Raw genomic sequence first — 22,692 nt, 5'->3', positions numbered from 1 at the left:
CAGATCCCCACAAACCATCGCTGGCAATGAGTTACTGGTTAATGTACTGCTAACTCAGATTTATAGGTTTAATATTTTTTCTGTTGCACCATTTCTGTTGCTGTGCAGATTGCTTCATCAGTTTTCTTTCCTGTCCTGAGGTACTTTAAAATAGGATCTTTTGGGGTTGTTATTTTTTAATAAATACATTCTATTTCAAAGGATATTGAAAAAATTCCTCGCCATTTATTCCTCAAGAATTGAAATGGTCTCTCTAATGTCCTAGTCCAATTTGCAAGCTGGCTAACTATCTCATACCTATATAAATGCCCTTTTTTGCAGACCTAATTAATATAATAGCCGCTGTGAACGTGTTTATTTCAATAGTGGTCAGGCAGGAGGAGCTCTTAATGAAACCGTCTTTATTTAAAAAAACACACCAACGCTTTCATAAATTTTAAAAAAGAAAAAACATCAATAGTCCCTTTTTTTTAATGCTTGACTTAATAACACACACTTTAGTCACTGTTTTTAATAATATATATGATCATTTTCTCTTCCAGAGATCAAAACTCTGCTCCGGCAAGTGCTGAACAAGCAGGAGCTCGAGCTCAGCCGTATCCCACAGAGCCACGCGAGTGCGGCTGTGCGCTGCTATGGTGGTGAGCGGCACTACTCGTCTGGGGCAGCCCGGTCAAAACCAGGACCTACAATCCGAGGTATCCATGTAGATGCTGCGCGACGCTCGCTGCCGCTCGGGTTCCTGAGCAGTGTGCTTCGCCCTGCGGAGCCAAGAACCCGGTTGCGTGGAACAAGGAAAAATGGATTTGTTAAGGTTTGTGGTATTTAAGTTGCCGGGTATAATGTCTGTAACTATTCATTTTTGAGACTGTACACACATCATATATATATATACACATACTATATATATACAGACACATACATAGATGTGTGTGCGTGTGGATATGCTCGGTTTGATAAGCCTGTTAGCAAGATACCTTACTATCACCATTGCCCCTTTCCAGACAAGGCCGGCACACTGCGGGTGACCCAGTGCCCAGGGCGGTGGTGCGGAGGCTCTGCAAAAGTGCCAGCAGCACGTGGGCTCCCCCCGGCTGGTTTCAATGGGAACGAAGCCCCCGAGGCAGCGGTGAGGAGCCTGAATCTCTTCAGAAACGAGACTCGGGTTTAAAGCACGGAGAGGTGCTGCGCGCCCCGCTCGAGGCCCCTAGCCCTGGCAAAGAGCTGAGAAAGGTTAGCCTTGGCCTGCGCCCCTTGGCTTTGGGGTCCGCCTGGACCCCAGCCCGCCCTTGGCCCTGGGCTCGGCGTGGCTCCCCTCAGCCTCCAGCTCCCCTCAGCACCGGGCTCCCCTCAGCCTCATGTCCCCCTCAGCCTCATGTCCCCCTCAGCCCCGGGCTCCCCTCAGCCCCGGGCTCCCCTCAGCCTCATGTCCCCCTCAGCCTCATGTCCCCCTCAGCTTCATGTCCCCCTCAGCCCCGGGCTCCCCTCAGCTTCATGTCCCCCTCAGCCTCATGTCCCCCTCAGCCCCGGGCTCCCCTCAGCCTCATGTCCCCCTCAGCCCCGGGCTCCCCTCAGCCTCATGTCCCCCTCAGCCCCGGGCTCCCCTCAGCCTCATGTCCCCCTCAGCCCCGGGCTCCCCGCAGCCACTGGGGATCTCCTCAGCCCCCGGCTCCCCTCAGCCCCGGCCCCCCCCGGCCACCCCCGCCGCCCCGCACGGTCCCGCCCCGCCCCGCCCCCGCACGGCTCCCGCAGCGGCCGCGTTTCGGGGGTGGCGGCTCCTCCCGGCAGTGCGGTAGAGCGCGGCCGCCATTGCATCACGGCGCGCCCCGCGCTCGGCCGCGCCTCCATCCCGCAGCCCGGCTCCGGCACCGGCACCGGCACCGGCGGGGGGCGGGGGCGCTGCAGCCGCAGGGAACGGCCGCCGCGGCGCTGCGGGGAGAGCGGGCTCCGCGGCAGCGGGGGAGCGACCCGCGGCCGGGCCGCAGCGCCGGGAGAGCTGAGGCGGCGGCCGGCGCCCGCCCGGCCCCGCGGTCCGCGCAGCAAGCACCTTCGGCGGCGGGGCCGGGGCTCGGCGGGATGCGCCGGCGGTGACGGGGCAGCGGGGTGCCGGGCAGGGGCCTGCGCCGGCCGCCATGGGGCCCGCCTGAGCGGCGCGGCCGCGGCGCAGACAGCGGGGCCGGCCCGCCCGCGCCCCGCCGGCGACGGCCCCCGGGCGGCCGCGCTCCCGGCCTAGCGGCGCGGCGCCTCCCGGCCGGCGCGCCCCCTGCGGGCGAGCGGCGCGGCGGCGGCGGCGGCCGCCCCCGGGCCCGCGGGCCGGGCATGGGCGGCGCGGCGGCGGGCGGGCGCTGAGGCGGGCGGCGGCAGCATGGAGGCCATCTGGCTCTACCAGTTCCGCCTGATCGTCATCGGCGACTCCACCGTGGGCAAGTCCTGCCTCATCCGCCGCTTCACCGAGGGGCGCTTCGCCCAGATCTCCGACCCCACGGTGGGCGTGGATTTCTTCTCCAGGCTGGTGGAGATCGAGCCGGGCAAGAGGATCAAGCTGCAGATCTGGGACACGGCCGGGCAGGAGCGGTTCCGGTGAGGCGGGCGGCCGGGCCGGGCCCCAGCGGGGCGGCCCTTCCCGCGGCGCGGCGCGGGGAGCTGCGGGGCTGGGGCCGGCGCCCTCCCCGTGTGCCGGGCCGGGGCTTGTGCGGGGCGGCCCGCGGCGCCGGGCGAGGCGTTTGGCGAGTGAGACAAGAGTCCCACCGCACCTTTTGCTCCCCCCACCCCCTTTTTCGTTGTGTTCTGTCGGGGGGTTTTCCAGCGCTGCCCCCAAAGCGCGCCGGGGGAGCTGTACCCTTTGTGTGCCCGGGATTTGCGGCCCCCCCCCCCCCCCCGGGCCGCCTGCGGGCGGTGTAGGAGGTGTGGGGCGGGGGACGGAGCCCGAGGGCAGCGCGGGGCTTTGGGGGTGTTTACGCGCCGGGAGTTGTGGATCGGAGGATGCGGCTCGGCAGGGAAAGCGCCTGCTCCCCCTTGGTGCAAAGAGGCAGTAACCAGGATGTTTCGTAGCTCAGCACGCTTACAGGCTCGCTGGACGCCATGGAATACGTGGTTTGATTCTCTGCAGCGACAGCAGCGATCAGCTGTCCGTAGGACAGAGAGAGAACGGCCGGGACAAACCCTTGGTTGTGGCTGCGCAGGGACGACGGGTGCTTTCTGGAGGGTGCCACGCTGAGCGCTGCACGGGCGCTAACAATTGGAGAGGTTAAGCAATAGTAACGAAGACTCGAGGAGGAAAAATAAAGGTGGCTTGTGGGACCCTGCCCGGAGTTTTCCACAGAACTGTATGGTAGAAACAGCAGTCGTGGTCGGAGCAGGCTCGGCCCCCGCTAAACAGGGGGCTGGCGGTGTCGCGGGATGCGTGCTGCTCAGGCCGTGCCCATTTGGAAGGGGTGTGAGTGTACGCTCAGCTCCCTGCCTCCCGTTTGCTTATACTTTTCATGCATCTTTAACCCTCGTCTGCTCTTTCATCCTGTTCCCTCCGGGAGCGCTTTCCTTGCTCCACATCTCTCCGCAGCTTCACATAGCATCTACTTCTGTGCTGTAATGACTCGCCTGAGGAATGTTTTGGTTTCATTCAATAGATGAAATCTCCTCTACCCCCACTCCTCTCACCGCCTTTCTTCACATCTGTGGCGCTGGCGTCTGGCCCAGGATGTGCAGTAGTCGCTCCTTATCCACTGACAGGTTTTGCTTCTGCTACCTCGCAGCCTTTTGGGGCGAGGAGCTGGTGCTTTATTCTGCTGAGAGAGAGGAGGTGCTTTAGCCTGCAGTTGCATCAGCTTCCAGCTTTGGATCTCGGGCTGAGGTCTGTAGAAAACACGCCTGGGTGCCGTCCCCTCCTTCTGCCTTTGCTGCGAGGAGCAAAAGCTGTTGGATGGCTTCCATTTCCTTTCTTTTACACATTAGGAAGTTTGGGGCCCTGGAGGCTGCTTACCCTTAGTGCTGGTGGTTGACCCGGCCCGGCGCTTGGGTTGTAAGCATGATGAGCGGGTGACCTTCAGCGCAAGGGCAGGCTGCACTGCTGCGATGGGCAGCGGCATTCAAAGGCAGGAAGAGTGTAAGGGGCAGGGACAGTGAGTGACATAAAAAACCCCACGTTGCACAGCTTTGAAACGCCCTTGCCAAAGCGCAGACTTAAATTCCCGGTGTGAAAAGCTAGAGGGAAGTGAGCAAACCCAGGTGCCTTTATGGTATGCTCTGAAGTAGGAAAAAAATCAGGCAAAAAGTCTGTTTTGTGTTTATCCCTTTCAAATCACCATTAGCCCTGTGACAAATTGTGCCCCATAAAGACAGCAGCTCTCAGGCTCCTCCTGCAAACTATTTTTCTTGGCAAAAGGCAAGATGTAGCTATTACTGGAATAAGCTGAAGCCTCTCAGACTTGTGGGCATAGGCAAGAAGCACAATGGTGCAGGTGCTCTCCAGAACCCTTAAACATCTTTGTCATAGCATAGGGAATTTCTCACGAAGGAAATTCATAAGAATGAGCTCTGCTTTTTCACAGAGTTCTCTGATTTGAGCATTTCCAGTCTGCTTTGCATAGTTTTAGCAGCTGCCCCACAAGGAAGAAACCACTGTAGTTATTTTGAAGACACTGTGTTGGCATTCTCTGGTCTGCAGCTGTGCTACATTTCTGCTCTTCCTGACCCCCGTTGAGAGCTCTTTCACTCTCCATAAATTAGAAGCAATTTCTGTGCAGTCAAGGCTTAAATTACAGTTAAGCACGTGCCATTCTATTTTGCCAGATCACTCCCCAAAAAATGCTGCCTGGGGCAGCGCTGAGGATGCTTTGGAGCTGTAGAAGAGCAGGGTCCAATTCTTCTTGGATCCAGCAGGTTTTGCCCATCTCTGGTTGCTCAAATACTGTGATTTCCACGTCTGAAACGTGATGTTGTGTAATGCTAACAAAAGCAAAAGCACGTGCAGCCCTCACTCCCCGGAACTGTGTACCACCACCTACAGAAGAGCTGTTTCCTTCCAGCCGGCAGCTCTCCCTCGGCTGAGAGGGAAAGACTCGAACAAAATCGGCGCGGGCCCTGGGTACCAGAGTCCCCACCATGGGTAAAGAGCAGGGGAGAGTTCGCAGGCAGAGGCTATACCTTTATGTTAACACTTAGCCAAAATAGGTCCAAATCCCCGTACTGCTCTGCATGAGCATGTATGAGCATGGCGGGAGGAGGGAAGGTAGGAGTCTTGGAAGGGAACTGGGGAGTGATGTGCAGCCGGAAGGCAAACTATATAGTTTGTATATACTAGTTATAGTATATATACTAGTTATAGTATATAAAACAAACTATATAGTTTGTTTCCTGCGGGTAGGTAAGGAAAACAGTCTGTGGAAAAGGCTTTAAGAAAAGGCACTGAGTCCTTCACCTAGTTTTACCTCCAAGCAGCGTTCAGCTCCGATCCTGTCATGTCTTTCAGAAGTACCTGAGGCATTGTTGATGTTGGCAGGAGGAGCCAGGGCTGATGGCACGGAGCACAAGGGAGAAGCAGAAATGCCTGTGACAGAGTGGGGGTGAATCCAAAGCGCCAATATCTGTTTGCAGCTGGCTAGTTAGCAAAAGGCAGATCTAATTCCCTCAGTGCCAAATGTGCAGAGCTACTGTTGTCCCTCAGCCAGATAATTGGGAGAGGAGAAATTATCCAAATGCAGCCAACTATCTTTCCCCCCTACCCCTTCTGGCTTTCTTCACTGCACGTCTGTTGATAAAGCAATCCTTGAAAACTCCAGTTCATCCTTTCTTGGGGCAGTTTCGCTAGATACACACACTACAGGACCAAATAGCCCCTAACAACAGTCTTGTTGGGGACTTGTCCCCAGCTAAAAATGCAGCAGTGCTTACATTTTCCCGGCAAGGAAAGTTCAGGCCTGAGTGTGAATTCCTCCAGGGACTGAAATTGATCATTGCTTCTGGATTTAGAATGAATTCATGACTTTGCAGAAACACCACAGGTTTACAGCTTCTTGGTTTTTCCACGTGTAATAGTCATTGAACTGTAGCTCTGCTCAGCCTCATGGTCTCACCTTTGCTCCGTCGCCCTGTGTTAGCTGATTCCATGTACTGCTTCTGGCTGTGTTGAAGTCTGTCCTTGCTCGGCAGAGTTGTGGAAGATGCGCTCCATTTCTCAGCCTGCGGTTCGGGGGTCTTTCTGGTTACTGTTTAATGTTGTCAGTATTTGACAGGAACAAGACCAAGAGTAATGCACAGAATCATTAAGGTTGGAAAAGACCCGTAAGATCATCAGGTCCAACCATGCAGATTCCCTTAGGACGCTCTTGTATTGTTTTGCTGTTACTCGGGAGGTCAGACTGGCTGTTGCTGTTAATGTGTTAGCTGTAACGGTGCGTGCCTCCATTTTGACCAGTGGCGTAGTGGGAGGAAGCGTAGGGGTCTGTGCGTGTCCCTGTGCCAAGGCCTTGGGTGTGTGGAGGGGAGCTACAAGCCCATGGTCTGCCTTCCGAATCTGTAGCCTCCTTTTATGTATCTGTTAGAGAGTGGGTGTTTGGTTTCAAATGAATCCTTTCATTTGTTACACTGCTTCTAAACCAATGGGTTAGACAAAGTATTCAGAGAACTTACAGGGTGGTGGATGGGACTCTTTAGACTAACAGCAAAGGGCATACAGAAATCCATGATAGAAAACAGAGACCAAAAATGGCAGTGGGGAATTTGAACAGTGAGGCAGTTACCCAGGGGTGAAATCTTTAAGCCAAGATTAGTTGTCTTTTTGAATGACAAGCTCTACAAAGCACAAGCTACAAGTGATAAGACATTGCCTGAATGGCCTTCTCTGCCCTGTATTCTGCAGGGTAGACAGGGTGGTGGCAATGCTGCTTTCTTAAACAAAGGCGTATCTTCAGAAAGGCTACATTTGGCTTAAGGAAAAAAAAAATCGGAAAGCACAAACAAAACCCCAGGTGAAACTCGCTCTGCCCTTCTTCCCAAACAGCTGTAACTTACACTTTTGTTGTCACTCATTTGTTTCCAGGTCCATCACCAGAGCCTACTACAGGAACTCGGTTGGCGGACTCCTCCTCTTTGACATTACAAACCGCAGGTCCTTCCAGAATGTCCACGAGTGGCTAGAGGAGACCAAGGTGCACGTCCAGCCGTACCAGATTGTCTTTGTTTTGGTAGGTCACAAGTGTGACCTTGACACACAGCGGCAAGTCACCAGGCACGAGGCTGAGAAACTGGCTGCTGCGTATGGTATGAAGTACATTGAGACCTCGGCTCGGGATGCCATTAACGTGGAGAAGGCCTTCACTGATCTGACTCGAGATATATATGAGCTTGTTAAAAGGGGGGACATTTCCATCCAGGAGGGATGGGAAGGGGTAAAGAGCGGGTTTGTCCCAAACGTAGTGCACTCTTCAGAAGAAGTGGTGAAATCAGATAGGCGATGCTTGTGCTGAGCTCTTCTAGTGAGGCAAGTGGTGATGAACTCTACTAACCAAACGTACTTTACTAAGTGAACTCAGTGTGACAGAAGGGAGAGCAACACTCCCGTTGTGAACAGCCTCCCACGTTGTTTTGGACACCAGAACAGACCCCAGAAAGAAATGTTCTGTTCCAAATAACCTTTCAGAACTGGGGGCTACAAACTTAACGGAGAGTGAGTGAGGGTGCATGTAGATGTTGTAGGGAGACAGGAAGCAGAAACGAGGGGCTGCACGAGACAGGAGAGAGTATACAGAGAGCTGAATGGGCTGGCACATGCCAGGGTGCTGTACACGTCCTCTTTCAAGTAAATCCATAGCTCCATGCTGGGCATTGAAGCCACAGTATGGATACTTTAATAGTTTGACAACTGGGCAGACAGAGAGAAAGAAAGAGGACATCTTTGTTTGTGTCAGCTGTTTATTACCAGGAAGGTGTAAAGGCAGCACAGATACCATTTCCTCATAAGGCCAACGCCACAGGAAAAGTTTACTGACATGGTATGCACACTTCTGAATTTTCTTTCTTATGTTCTTGAACCTAGTTTGACAACAGAGAATATGCTGTGGGATTTAAAGAGGAAAACAGTAGTTATTTGACTGGTAATTAAAATTTAAATTATTCCCCCCCGATAGTGCTTTTCTTGCTGTGCTGAACTGGAATTCTAAGCGGCAACTCCTGCTCCGGTCGTAATTATTCAATGCATTTTTATGCATTTACTGCCTAGGTGAGTACCTTGAAATAGAATTAAGGGATCAAGAGCATAGAGAGAACCATGTCCTCATATGTTATATCTTAAGGCTGGGGTGCTGCAGCCAGGTGGGACACATCAACATTTCTCTCTTGCTAACAGCACTGTGCTGCATTTTTGGGTGTCTTACCAGCCAGGTCACAAGGCGGAATGGAAAGGAGGGGGAAAAAAAAACCAACAACAAAATAAAAAACTTGAAAAGCTTAACTCAGGTGCATCAGACATCCTAAAAGGTGAGATTTGCTTTTAAAGAAGTTAAATAGCGTGGAAAGTAACAGCTTCCATCAGTACTTTCTGCTGTTGAAGTGTCATTTTCTTTCTGGCATCCGTGGAAGATGAGAACTAGCACCGGGAAGGAGGAGCACACAACAGAAGTGTCTGAGCAGGTGGAAAGGAAAGCCACAAGACGAGCTTAAGAGTAAAATTTGTTTTCCTCCATGTTTTAATTTGACAAAAGAGGATCCAGCTCAGGTTGGTCATCATGGGATGGTAGCCACATTACAAAAGCTATATGTAGGTGGGTGTTTTCTGGGAAGGGCATTCACCACTTAGAAGCTTTGCTTCCACTAAGTTTTAACTTAAGCTTTTGAAGTGCAGCAGGGTAACTCTGCTCCTGTAGCAAACTAGGGACGTTCAGCCTATTAAAAGCAAACAAACAAAACTACAGTGACTTTTTTTTTACTCAAGTTTGCAAGCTTTATACACCAAACTGTTAATGGGCAGGAGAGAGGGATTAGGTAAAAGCCACAGGAAGCATCTAGTGTTTGATTTTAGGCCTCTAAGTAGAGAAGAAGAAAATACTTGTTACAGCTTTTTAAGCTACCCCGTTGCTAAAAGTATGGGTCATCTTGATTGCTGTTGAGTTCAGACTATTTCTCCCTTTGAACCTGTTCTCATGGTTTGCAGCGCATGGGCAGGTCTGTATGAAGAAAAAAACTTGTGGTTTTTCCATATTAAAGCTATGAAAAAAACCCCAAACCCCAACAAACCCAACTTCCCAACCAAAACCCTGAAAGTTAATAACATTTTTATTTTCAGTGTTCTAGGAACAATTTCAGTTCCTGGGCTCTGCAGGGGAGCAGCAATGTTGTACCTGCTGGGAGGGCACTGGTAGCAAGTTGGCGGGGGGGTGGCAATGGTCTTTCAGTAAGCTTGTCACTGCTAACCCCTGATCGCTCTTGACTAGGCTATAAACGTACCAAAAACCTTGTGCTAAAGCCCAGTGAATTCCAGGCAGATTCAGTTGCGGTTGAGTTGAGTGCCCTGAAGATTAAAAAAAAAAATATCCCTTTACAAAAATCTCTTTCTAGGTAAGCAGAGCTGGAGAAGATGGATGCAGAGAGCGCCACAGGAGCTTGGCTGCCGTGGGCTCTCGTGGGCTGACGCCAGTGGAGAGAGAGCGCAAGGTTTTGCTCGCACCAGGTCTGGTAGTCATATTTCCACAAAGGCAAAGACAAACGAGTACGGAAGGGTCAGTTCATTCTCTGAACGGAAAGTCGGCCAAGCGTTGGTCTCTCAGGGTCCACCTGTTCACGAGGTGTGTCTTGGGTTGGTAGCTGAGGGTGGCAGAGCTGGAGTGCTACGTTAACGGCAGTTGGAAGTTGGATCAAACGGCGTTTTAGCAATAGTAAAATTCTGTAATTCTCTGTGCAGGAACCTGGCCAGCAGGGGAAAGATCACTTTTCCCGAGACAACCAGTATTTTATTTAATGGGTTTTGGACATTCCCCTTTGCTGCTCCCAGAGAGAAATTCCAGAAAGCCTAAATAAGTAAGTGCATTCAGGCCTTCAGAGTAAATCTTCAGTTTAAAAATACAAGTGTCGTAATTCTAAAGAGGAACAGTACAGAAGAAAATGTATGCAGTCTTAACTACTTAGAGGTAATAAATGGTTATATTAAATGATAGCGAAATCATTATATACATCTTTTTCTAATTCCTTGCATTTTCTAGACAGCTTATTAAAATATAGGAAATGTAGATTCATCTGTACAAAATTTGGAATGTTTTTTCTAAGATGAAGAACTTATAGGATATGCTAAGAATTCTTTTCTAACAACTGGTTTTAATGCTTTGACTTCTAGTGCAAGAGGGATTTAGAGAAATCAGAAGGTGATACCTTTCACAGGGTAAAGGTCAGGAGCTCTTTTACTCTAGGACAAAAAGAAAAAAAAAAGAAAAAGCTAACTTTCTGTGGTCTCTGCCACATGTTAAAAACAATCTGCATGTTAGATTGAAATTGCTCAGAACCTCCAGCATAAAAGCATACTATACACTTTCCTCGCTTTCTGTTATGCACTGTAACGAAATGTGAAAATAATGCTGTATTTAGCTGTCTGTACGTGACTGAAAATATGCTTGTATTTAGCAAAATGGTTACTATGTGATAATGTGAAATTTAAAACTTGTAAAGAAACTTTGGTGGTTTTTTTCTTTCCCCCTCCCCATTCTTTACCAGTCAGCTATCTACTACCTGTACCACTTCTATACCGCAGCCATAACTGGCAAGCGCACGTGGACTGGCTCAACAATAAACAGGTACCCTTTGCAACAGTATCCGCTACACGTTTTTCTCTGAAGGCCCACTGCTTCAATCTTCAGAACCAGCCAGCTACTGTGCTGAGAAAAAGCAGTGCAACTACAGAAGCACTGGCCATTCTGAAACGAAACAAAAAAAACCCCAAAACAACCCCCCAAGCCCCCCTGGTTTTGGCTGCAGAAGTAGCCAAAAACAGCCTTAGCCTCTCCAGGAGGCCTTTCTCGGCGGCGGGCAGGACTAGGGTCACTGTAGCTGAAACAGCTTCTGCAAACGGACCCTCTGGTCTTCCTCAAAGTCACAAAGCCCTCACAGCAACGGACTGAGCGACACTGGACAAGGATCGGTCACAGGGAAGCTCGAGTTCTTGTCTGTGAGTTTTGTGTTGGTTTATTTACTTATCAAACATACACACACCCAAAACAAGAGCCATCTCCCATCCCCCCTAAGCCAGATACCTTTTGAACCTGCTGAGCAATTGCAGCTCTAACGCTGTCACACACCCCCGTCACCCAGCATTAGGTCACTGGCCGTTGCACACACAACTTACTTTGCTCGTGCAGAAATGCTTAACTCGTCATTTCATTGTGCACAACAAAGGCAGGCAACTGCTGCCTTAGGACCAGCCGGAGCGAGGGGGGGAAGCACGCTTCAGCCTGTTGGGATCTCATTAATCCAAATTGAAGAGAAAATTGCAAGAAAAATCAGGACAACGTGCTTGCAGCTGCTTTTCCTGTCATTGCTGACGCAAAGAAAAGGAGAGGAGCAGCCTGCAGCCTGGTGTAGCCGTGGGCAGATAACTGTTAGTAATACGTTAGATCTGAACGTTTCTCTGCTACAGCCAAAGACACCGGAACAAACCACAGTGCTGTCAAATCAGTTGCTTGTATTCGCCGACTCACACTCCCCATTTCATTCAGGCCCGTACTCAGCAGCTGCACTTCCCCTGCCTGCTGCTTCAACTGAATTCTTTCACCCCCCTGCCCCCAGTTAAGGGAGGGAAACATTATAAAAGATCACACATCAGATTCGTGACTTTCCCACACAAAGAAAGATGCACAAAAACAGGTTTTTGCCACAGCTGTTTAGTTTTACTATTTTAATATCATGAAATAAAAGTACAAAAAATTTACAGGTATATTGTTTCTTACATGTAGGTCGAACAGTTAACATTTGCATTTATTTTGCAGCGAAACCTGTATTCTCAGTCACAGAATGTGAATATTAGCCACTGACATCACCACTGAGCATTTCATTTCAGAAAGAAACTGCAGAGGTAAAAGGCAACAATCTTGCAAGGCTTCATAAGAACCAAAAAAATACTCCAACTGTTAACACCAGAAGTCACGCTTCAGTAAGCCATCCTCATCCAATACAGGTTTCACCACCTGGGAGGCTGAGAGCGTTAAGACATTTGAACTGGACATCTTGTCTAGGGGATCGTAAAGAGGGGGTTTCTTGTTTATGGGCTATCAGCATTTTGGTGTCCTTGATCAACGCGTTTGCAAAAATAAGCAGTGTACGCACATGTATGAAAAAGAACGGGGTGAGATCACCTGCAGTCTTGACATCGCTTGTGCTGTTTACTCCGTTTACCACTCTTCTCTGAAGACAAGTCACAAACTGTTGTGTGTAAAGTGCTGAGAGTTCAGTGACAGGCAGTTAACTAACCAATAATTATTAAAAACAAGTTTATCCAAAGTGGATACCCAGGAATGCTTGCAGAGTGATGCTGCCAATTAACTGACTGAAACAAGATCCAAGACTTCACTGTATTTTTTGTTTCCTAGATCATTACAGCTGCATGTCTTCCCAGCCCAAGTCGACTTTAACTTCATCAGCTGTACACAGAGGTGAAAAAGTAAACCCCTGTGTTACCTTAATCTGCTAAAATGTCAGACTCCATTTCATACATGCCCCTCAGCTTTTCAGACAAGCTTTCAGGTAGAAATTTATTTATGACAGACTGATCTGATCAAAATACCACGTCCTTTGCTGGACTGTGTGGTGCCTTTTCAAGTAATTCATTTCATGAAGCATGCATGAAACCAAATTTTGAGTTTACAAATAAATAAAATGGTGCTCACCATTAGTTTTTATATATCTTACCATTTACTGAAATGCTTAAAGTAACTCAATCCCTTAAGAATGAACTTGGGGGTGTTTAAATAAAAAATATTTGGAAATTGAAACCACATTCAAAACTGGCAAAACTATGCTTTGTTTTTGGAAGGGTCTTGCTTGTTTCTTCTCTTTACATCCCAATTATAAACTCTAGCCATATCTGAGGGTGTGGAATTAAGGAAATAGCTCATGCATTCAGAAAAGAAAAAAAAAAGAAAGAAAAGGGGAAAGCGGGTTATACAGTTGGCCACACTTAACTTGAAACAGTCAATATAGAAACCATTTAATTAAAGAGCTGACTCGGTGCAAAGCCTGAACACGCAGGAATACTAGTAACTGTTAATAACCGAAGCATTTATACCATTTACCTAAAAACATCCAAAAAGATATTACAGAGAAACACACTTTTAGTTTTACTTACAGCTACTCTTTCCTGATTTCAGTCAACCTGCTCGTATCAGCTGTATTTGCCTATTCCAGGCACCCATAACTTCCTGCAGCACTAAGATAGCTTAAGTATCAACTTGAAAAAATAAGCAGTTGTGCCTTCGTTTACTAAACCTAATGCTTCAGCTGATGGCTACCCTCATCATTAAAATAGTTTTTAAGTAGAAAGTGTAAAAAAAAAAAACCAACCCAGACCCCTGGAGGCGGTTCATGATAGTATAAAGAAATAAAAAAAAAAAGTTAAGCCGTGCCTAAGCTAGCACCAAGCTTGCTGCAGCAGGGCTTGCGTTGCTCGGAGAACATCGCAACGGCAGCTGAATCAGGTACGATTAGCCATAGCCCAAAGAAGAATATTAATGTGCTCTTCCAAGGCAGGAAGAGTTGCTTTGCTTTGAAATGGCCACCCGACCATCAATCCACAGCACCGATCCACGCTTCCAACTCACTCCCAGTCCAGGTTTGCAACCAGGGCAGTAGGTTTCACAGGGACCCAGTCACAAAGACGAGCTTTGCTACATCTAACACACCAACCCTCAGCTCAGCGCTGGAAACACAGTATCCTGTTTCACTGCTAGAAAGGATTAAGTTCCTGGAATGCGACACAATTTTAAGGGCAGCCAGTCCAAGATAAAGACATGTCAGGAAACTGGTAATTACCTGTATGTTAGCTTTCACATACACCTCTTCCTCTGCAAATAAAACAAAAGGATACTGACTTCTGTAGTGGTGAACTGATCTCTAAGAAAATCCAGGTCGTCCTCTAGAAGATCAAGGTTTCTTGTGGCTGTTGACAAATTCTTCTCTAACAGAGCCTGAGCTTCATCAATATCATATTCAAGCATCACATTGGCCTAAAAAAAGAAAGATTCAGAAAAGCTTTTACTCTTCCATTGTAAGGAATAAGCCATAGCAGGCTGATTTCAGGCTGTTGTTTATAACTTATCACATTAACAAAAGGCCGTCCTGACAGACCAAGACAACAAGATTCAGGACGAGCAATGCCAGAATCCACTTGAGGCCTCCACCACTTTGGTAACTGAGCAATAAATTCCTCTAGTGACTTAAAAAAAGGTCTCTTCCTAGAGCTAAGCAACAAGGGCTTTCCCTCCCTGTGGATTGCATTCAGCCTTTCAGGTATCCGTATCTCATCTTCACCATATCTGAAAAGCGATAGATGTCACGTTCCTCAGCAGCACCTTTCAAGTGCCACAGAACTCTAGAAACAAGTTTTGTTGCGTTCAAGATTAACATTAGGATCTCTGGGTGGAACACTAACAAACAGCCTAATGGCACTGGTCATTAACAAGAAGTATTACAGGTGTTTAAAGAAACAACATGTATAAAAGTCCTATCCTATATATCTTTATTTCAGTAAGAAGCTACCACATGACGAGATAAAAGAGCAGTATCAAATGCAGATGCACCAATGAAGCTTTGTCCCATTCCAGAACTGTGCATTGAGCAGAGCCACATACCACTAGACGTGATCCCAGGGAATGCTGCACAGAGCTGCAAGAGTGAGATAAGCCATTCTTCTTTTAAAATACCTGGAAGACGTAGTTTCCCCAATAATAGTAATACGTGTAGCCCAACATGCAGACTGCAAGCAACGAGGAGGATAAAGGCAGAAGGCCAAGAAGACCTACATATAATAAATTGCTTGTGGCATTTCATTATAGCTTTTCTGTATGAACCATCAATAGGATGAACTTTCTCTGATATTCCGCTACAAAATAAATCTGGATGCTCCATGACAGTCAATGGTTGTGGATTCTGAAGACAGTCTCCTAAAAGCAACAGGTATCGGACAAATCTTCTCTTTTTATGATAGAAAAGAAGTGGGAAAGGCTGGGAGCAACTGCCCAATCAGCCCGAATGCTGCATGTGTCAACAATGTTTCTGTCCTAACCAACTGGTTTTGTTTGGCAGCCAACACAGGGATTTGGGAACATCTGGCATTTAGAAGTCTCAAAATAAACATTAGCAGGTTATCTGCACATATAAGGAAGCCTCTGAATACAAAATATCCCAACCTGATATCGCTTAAGTACTTAGAAATCTGTGTTTTGAGCTCTGATCCCGCCAGTCTTTAGCACAAATTCCATTCTAAATGCTGGCAGGTACCTGCGAGTAACAGAAATACCATCTTTCCCTAAAAATGTGCATGAAAAGGGAAAGCAAGACGCTAAGTGCAAATAACATAGAGAAGATGGGAAGCTACTTGCCATACTAGGTTATTTTGCCAGGCGCATTCCCACCCCAGGCAATGCTGAATGGTAATTTGAACCACAAAGTCATAGAAGTGATAAGGAAAACATAAATGAATACACTTTTTGGAAAGAACAATCCAGCAAAATTACAATTCTCTGACGTCTTACTGTTCAGGCACCAAATAAATTGAACATGAAACCTTCACTAATGCGTGGAAATTGTCTTGTTAGGTTTGCCCTGCTGACAGGACACAGCTCCACTATGCACACATGAACAGAATTATGCCCAAAGCCACTAGAAGAACAGAGGAGACAGCAATGAACACTGTCTTTTATAAGCCCTTTATAAGTTATTTAAACAGTTTCAGAGAAAATTCCATTTTACTTACCCCCAACCACAAACAAACTTTATCTGTAGGAGGAACTGAAGCTTTGCAGTAGAGATTATCTGCCAATAAAAATCTGGTTTCCATTGGATTTGTGGAATCCTTAAGACAAATGATAAAACTTAAAATTGCTATTTTCACTGGAAACTTATGTCAAAGACATAAAACTTACAGTAAAGAGCACACTTCTGCTTTTTGCCATTGATACAGTATTAACTTTGGTGGAACTCTATGTAATTTTACTTCAACATTAACGTGAGAGCTCCAAGAATAAAGCATTTTAAAAAGATATATTTAAAAACAATATAAAAATCTCTATAAAGAATAGAGACGAAGTCAAAGCTTAGTTGCAATCTATACACTATTAGAAGTGAAGCTTGCATTACAAACATTAACTTTTTTTGAACTAGCTTTCAAAAAGTACTACATACCTTTAAAAACAATTCTGTTATTTATAAAGGCATATTAAGTGTGCTCTCCAAAACATTTCTTGCAATGTGTTCTGTTAGGGTGGAAAGGTCGTTAGCTTTTCTCATACTGATTAGATATTCAAAATAGTTTACCTTTTTCTTCTGCATGTGTTTTAAAATTTCTAATGTCTGTTTAATTTCAGGAATCTGACTTTTTAGCCTGTGAATTAACAACAGTCATAATTTATTATTTTACAGAGACACAAAGTTTCCTAAACAAGTGATCAGTTTTATTACACAATCCAACCTCCATTTTAAAACTTGAAACTCTAACAGCCTTCCAGGCTTACAAATGCAGATTTGAAAGATACGGCATGTAAAGGCATCTCAACTACAGCTTCACCTGCCTCTCATCATACTGAGGCTCATTGGTTTTCTGAGGCAAAGCAATACATAACAGCTTTCAAACTGGAACAAACATGTCATTAACAGTAACAGATACCAGTTTGCTAAAATGGTGTATTTTTGCATGTTTCTGATCTCCCTGGAGGAGAGGGAAACCTCAGCAGAAATACAGATAAAAACCACTGTAGGTAAAACAAAACAAGCGTGTTTCTTCTGAGGACAACAAACTCTTCTAACAAACAGTTCAGAGCTACACGACTTGGCACCGTTACAACGAAAGCTCTCTCCAGAGTTCAGGGCATCCCCTCCTCGACAGCCCTTGCAGCAGCCCAGCAGAGACGCTGGGATCCCCGCTGCCCTTCCCGGCCGCCCTCCTCTGCAACCAGCAGGCTCAGACAGCAGTGACTGCCAAAGCAGGCCTCTGGCTGGAAACTACGAGGAGTATTTGTCCATGAAAGAAGTTTAATCTAAATAAAATATTACTTGAAGCTTTGATTTTAGCTTTTAAAAATTTGCTTCTTGCCTAGCTTCAGATCAAGACTGAAGCCACTGAAGAGAGACAAGATTACTAAACCGAAAGTTACAGGCTTGATACAGTAGTCATTTGACAAAAACGTATTCTTATTTACACTAGGCCGACAAAATTAAGAGACTATAGCGGTACTTTTTGGCCTTAAAGGCTAAGGACCAATTCAGCAATACTGTAAATTCTTTTACATGTAGTTCTCAGGAAGAGGAAATAAAAAAAGCTGAGCTTTCCTGAAAGTACTGCAAATATTAGCTCTCCTAACATCAACTTTTTACTTCTGGGGATATTTTAAAAAACTGGACTTATTTTTAAAAAAATAGAACTGCGCTAAACATTTCCCAATTCTGCAAAAGTTATGACTTACCTCCTTTTCTTTTGAGCAAGATTAAGTTCCAAAAATTTATACTTCTGATACTGCTCATCCAACTTCTTAAGAACTACATCTGCTGTCTCATTTCCAGGCTGTTTCATAAAAGAATCTACATCTTCCTTTAAGGGGAAAAAGAAACCTTCAATGTTAGAAGAGTTTTACACAAATCCTAGGTACAGTCATGCTATCATCTTACTGCAGCTAAGACTAGAGGGGTTTTTATACGTAAATAAACTTCTTTTTTTCTGGAGTGAAGTACAAAATCATTTTGTTTCCTTTCTTAGTCACCTTTTCACTTCCTCCTCCCCCCTTTTTTTGGTAGGGAACTACAGAATAGGTGCAAGGATTATTTCATAACAGTATGTGCTAGTAACTTGTTGGGGTGCTTTCGGTCCTGGCCCATGTCGAATGACACCTAGCGGGGACGGATATCCTCAGACCACGGCTAAACTTTGGTTTCCTATCTGTAAAGCAGGGATAATGCTTCCCTGCGGCTAATCAGATTATGAACTACTTAGGGTAAGATGGATGGAGGAAAAGAATCGCGGCCTGATCAAGCATGTTGTGGCAGAGAAAGAGGCAAAGGGGGGAAAACTGTGGTATCTGCTCAGGCAGGCTTTATGGTAGTAAACAGCTTGTCTTCAAAAGCTCCTTCTATAGTCAGCAAGAAGCCACGGAAACCTCTAGCAAACAATTCCAGCCAGTCCTACCATCAACTGGAAAAGTAGCCAGAGAAGACAGGCCTAAGCAGGCAAGGATGCTGACCTCTGCAAGTGCCTCCTTCAGACTCCCAGGAAGCAGTTCATCTGCCCACGGGCAATGTTTTCAGCCTCCTGGAAGGCACCTCGGGCCAGAAATCCACGCCACATTTCTGACCTTGACAACATTTACCTGTGTATAATTCAAGATGACCACACTCGTCCACTGCGGTAATTCTGTCCTTGTTTGTCTATATGGCTCTGTAAAATCTGATGGAAGCCTACCATAGGCCTCTTCAGCTTCTCCTTTTTAACTAGGTGTTTCCATTCCAGTTGTTTCACATCAGAAAAAGACTATAATACATTACTAAAGTAACATCAAGACATATAGCTGGTTCTCCTCATTATGATTCCTAAGCTCTCTTGGCTAAAGAAACTTACTATGAAATTACTAAACCTGGTAAGAAGTCACCCACCTTCCTTATCATTAAGGAAATCTGCAGTAGAAATATGAACTCCGCAACAGACTTGAGCAGGCAGCATGATCTAGGTGGTACAACAGAACTCAAGAGACCGCATTTCAGACTAACTGCCCAAGGAACACCTCAAGCTACCTCACCAACAACAGAACAAGAGCATTCCTGCCTCTTGATGAAGCCCGTAGACAAGCTTTAACCAAAAAAACCAAGGATTAGATTCAGGCAAGTGACGTAGAAGTGAGGCCTGAGGATGTTCTGAAATGAAACTCCCTCTTGTGGAAGCTATTCTGCTCATGTAAATCACCCAAGACAGAAAGAAAAAGCAAGTGGGCAACAACTCACCCCACATACTGCCCGGCACCCCACCTCTGCCTCAGCTAATGCCTGTTTGTACAGACAGACAAGACAGAACGCAAGTCCTCCTGAAATGAAGATGCTGGGAAGTGAATTCAGGCCCTCTGTATACTGGTGATCTCCTCCCACTAAATAACGCCCCAGTCCAAGGCGGGCCCAGATTTACCACTCAGGTTTTCCAACTGCAACTTCCAAGTCCTGCTGGTTGGGCTTTTGGCCCATCTTACCCAACTGCAAGGCTGAGACACGGTCACTTTGAGCTTAAACAGAACAGCTTTGTAGCAGAGGTGGGTGTCAATGCTATTAGGATCCCTGCTTCATGGTGTGTCAAGCAGCGTCTCAGCTGCAGAATTACCTTACAGGTTCTGCAAGGATCTACCAAAACTCATCTCTATCTTTTTAGGAAGAAAATTCACTGGCAAAACACTGTTGCTGTATACCATAAAGGTAAGACAGTCTTTGCAAACTTAAGCCGAGCCACACGAACTCTCTGTAAAAGCCCTGAAATAGAGCAGGAGAGCACATTCTCATGCGGCCTTATGTTTATCTTTTGAGGGATGACCCAACTAAAGAGCTCCAGGCACTGGCTCTGCTTCTGTGGAGAGCTATCATCACCTATGGGCATATTCAGAGAACATGACAAAAAAGACACGTTTTCAGATTTGCCTCCCTTGTCCTCCTCGCACTCACACGCATGCTAAGGAAGGCAGAATAAGGAAGGCATTTTGTTTGGAAACATCTGGACCATGGCTCAAAAGAAAACAGCGTTGAAAGTTCTATTTGGAGTGTTTTTTAAACTCCAGTGAAACCTTGAGTTAGTGCTTAATGTCACTTGAAATCTGGAGAGGCACAAGAATCCACAGTCAACGCCTAAGAAAAGGCATCCGCCATAAACTGTTTGAAGAGCCTTTACTGAATCAAGACACTTAACGAAAACATCTCTGAAGACAAGTTTCACAGTAAGACTGCCCACGTAGCACGCGGTGTGGGGAATGTCAAGCAAGTGGTCAGGAAGTTTTTATTATCATGATAGCGTACAATGTTTTTGAAACAGAAACCTATTTTGTGAAGAAAAAGACTTGTAATAAAGAACAGCCTTAAGACACTAGTATTTTCACTTTGTGGAGCAGAATACCATTAAAAACTTCTCAGCGTATGCTTACTTTGAATAAAAAAAGTCTATGTTAACATCTACATCCGAATACTCTAAGATCATCATCGAGGATCTCTTCTGCAGAGACATCTGTATTTGATTAAAGCACCTCTCAAAACTGAGAATTAGGAAACTTCAGTGGGTTTTAGATCTAGACATAAGGTTATGAAGAACTAAACAGAAATAGAGAACTAAGCCACAACCCCCAGAACTCTCCCAGGTTGCGTGGTACAGCACGTGAGGTACTTCAGACACAAGTATCAAAAGGGAACAATGTGGGATCAAACACGAACTGCATCAACAGCCACCAGCATGAAGATGAGGGCTGTGACAGACCCCCTCAAAGTGTTTGCTGAGGCTCGTTATCTTCTGCTCCTTCCAGGGTGGCCACCTCCACAGCAGAGTCAGCACAGACCACGAGTTCTCCTCTGTCACGATGGTGGAGGTCTCGTAGGGCAGCTGAGGCCACGGCCCTTTCCTTTCGCTTGCGTCTACGTTAGTCTCCCCTAAGGGGGTGGAAGGAAGTTAGCTGCAGGCAGCAGCGGTTTTACAGCCCAGTAAGATTTGCCAGACCCCAATAATTGTTAAAGAACCTTAAAGAAAAAGTAGGGTCTGGATGCACTGCAAGCAAGTGTACTGTACCCATTTGTTCAGGACCTATGCCCTAGCAAGACACAGCGGTAATACAAGCACTACGCCCAGAAATACCAAAATGCAAGTCAGATCAATTTCTTTCTATAAGAGCAGTCCAAACAGCACTGGCGAAGATATCAAGACAGATCTGAGAAATACAGATTTTCAAAGTCCAAGAAAATCTCAGTATTAGAGCAGCACAATAAACACAGCATTCAGGGCAAACATCTGACATTTCAAGATGCCACCAAGGCAGTCAGGTAGAGCCAGTCTGATCAATGCTTATCGAGCAAATGAAATAAAGCAGCAATCAAGACAGCACACCAAGAGCTAGCTTATAGCAGAAAGTGAACAACAGATAATTTTGACATTACATCACTGTATAAGTCGATGAATTCTTCTTTTCAACCAGTCAACAGAATTATTAAATACTTGGTAAATCACTTTTTAAAGCCGGATAAACAAGTTCAGCCTGTTTTCCGAAAGACACACGTTTGTTGGTTTTCAAGAAGTCAGGAAACCTAGCTGGACACCGCAGCCGCTTCTGAAGAGTGATTCTGCTTAACAGCCAAGAACTAAATCATGAGAGGAAGGGAAAGGTGCTAGGAGCACGGTACGGCATTATCTGCGATGAAACAGAAGTGGCAATGTTGTGCTCTGTGCAGGAGGAACGGCCGTAAGGAACCCATGGCTTAGTATGTACGACAGGAGGGTTCATTCATAACGTGCTCTACAGTGGCATGTGAGTCAGCCACTGAAATTACATGACAGTGCTTGAAAGGGGGATTTGAGTTTGCTGTAAAGTCTATTAATGCTTAATAACGCCAAGGCAGAATCCAAACAAAGCAACTCACCCCGTGAAAATCCTCAGGGCTAAGGCACCCCCCGCCCCCCCCGGGGCACAGGACCCTGCCCGCTTTGGAGGGAACAGAAGCGCTCGAGCACGGGGCTGTCTCAGGCCGAGACCGCAGGACGGCCGCGGGCAGGGCCGGGCAGGGCCGGGCAGGCCGGGCCCGCGGGACAAACCCGTGGCGCTGGGCGCGGGCGGCCCGGGGCAGCGGCGGGGAGGGGAGGGACGGGGAGGGGGGGGAGGGCGCCGCAGCTCCCCCGCCTCGGCGGAGCCGGGCCGGCAGCTCCCGCTCTGCCCCCCAGCCCAGCGGGGCGGGCCGTATGGGGCAGCCCCGCCGCCTTCCCCGCCGCCCGCGCTCCCTCAGGCACCGCCCGCCCGCCAGGCCGCGGCCCCGCCGCGGGTGCCGCCTCACAGGGGACGGGCCCGGCTGCCGGAGCGCCGCCCCCCCTCTCCCCCCCCCCGCCGCTCACCACGAAGACCGCCTCGGGGATGCCGAGGGGGCCGCGCTTCTCGCCCGCCGCCGCCTCGCCGCACCCCGTCTCGCTGCTGGTGGCCGCCGCCATCTTGGGGAACCGACGGTGCGTGCGCGGCCTTCGCCGGGACGCCGAAGTCGTACGTCATCACGTCCGCGCCGAGCGCGACCCTATCCATTGGCTGTCAGGCTTTGAGTGACGCGAGGACGCGGCGGTGGAGGCCAGCGGGGTAGGCGGGGCGGCGGCCGTCCCAAAGCAGCGCATTGGCGGGCTGGGGCGCGGCCCGGCCCTCCCCGCTGCAGCCGGGCGCGGGGCTGGAAGAGCGGCCCCGGGCAGCGCCGGGCGGGCGGGGCAGGGCCGGAGGCGGAGGCAGGCGCTGCCGGGGGGGCAGCCCGAGA

At 47.8% G+C, this 22,692-nt stretch overlaps 2 protein-coding genes across 4 annotated transcripts; one reads left to right on the top strand and one right to left on the bottom strand.

Annotated features, from left to right (window-relative positions):
- The first annotated feature begins 2,360 nt into the window (after positions 1-2,360).
- Positions 2,361-10,669, top strand: RAB39B (RAB39B, member RAS oncogene family). 3 transcript variants are annotated; one of them, XR_009484284.1, is made up of 3 exons: positions 2,361-2,580; positions 7,037-8,215; positions 8,373-10,669. XR_009484284.1 is itself a non-coding variant. In XM_059824295.1 (2 exons), exons 1-2 carry the CDS (start codon positions 2,366-2,368, stop codon positions 7,461-7,463), a joined length of 642 nt encoding a protein of 213 aa, XP_059680278.1. In that variant the 5' UTR covers positions 2,361-2,365; the 3' UTR covers positions 7,464-10,669. The 3 variants fall into 3 exon arrangements, 1 of the variants encoding a protein (XP_059680278.1); XR_009484285.1 differs by having other exon boundaries at positions 7,037-8,710; positions 9,550-10,669; XM_059824295.1 differs by having other exon boundaries at positions 7,037-10,669.
- A 1,179-nt stretch (positions 10,670-11,848) lies between these two features.
- On the bottom strand, positions 11,849-22,354 carry VBP1 (VHL binding protein 1). Its single transcript, XM_059824466.1, has 6 exons — positions 22,292-22,354; positions 17,649-17,773; positions 16,504-16,570; positions 15,944-16,042; positions 14,057-14,195; positions 11,849-13,057 (listed from the first exon to the last, which is right to left on the bottom strand). Exons 2-6 carry the CDS (start codon positions 17,753-17,755, stop codon positions 12,987-12,989), a joined length of 483 nt encoding a protein of 160 aa, XP_059680449.1. The 5' UTR covers positions 17,756-17,773; positions 22,292-22,354; the 3' UTR covers positions 11,849-12,986.
- Between the last annotated feature and the right edge of the window lie 338 nt (positions 22,355-22,692).

This window comes from Gavia stellata, chromosome 14, assembly GCF_030936135.1.
Source record: "Gavia stellata isolate bGavSte3 chromosome 14, bGavSte3.hap2, whole genome shotgun sequence".
Classification (NCBI taxonomy): Eukaryota; Metazoa; Chordata; class Aves; order Gaviiformes; family Gaviidae; genus Gavia; species Gavia stellata.
This window is presented reverse-complemented; position numbering and strand designations above follow the sequence as displayed.

Excerpts from the sequence above, each read along its gene's own strand:
- RAB39B (XM_059824295.1), top strand. The coding sequence starts at position 2,366 with ATGGAGGCCATCTGGCTCTACCAGTTCCGCCTGATCGTCATCGGCGAC. Across the intron at positions 2,581-7,036 it reads GCCGGGCAGGAGCGGTTCCG|GTCCATCACCAGAGCCTACT; the intron begins GTGAGGCGGGCG and ends ATTTGTTTCCAG.
- VBP1 (XM_059824466.1), bottom strand. The coding sequence starts at position 17,755 with ATGAAACAGCCTGGAAATGAGACAGCAGATGTAGTTCTTAAGAAGTTG. Across the intron at positions 16,571-17,648 it reads CTTGCTCAAAAGAAAAGGAG|GCTAAAAAGTCAGATTCCTG; the intron begins GTAAGTCATAAC and ends GTTAATTCACAG. Across the intron at positions 16,043-16,503 it reads AACACATGCAGAAGAAAAAG|GATTCCACAAATCCAATGGA; the intron begins GTAAACTATTTT and ends ATTTGTCTTAAG.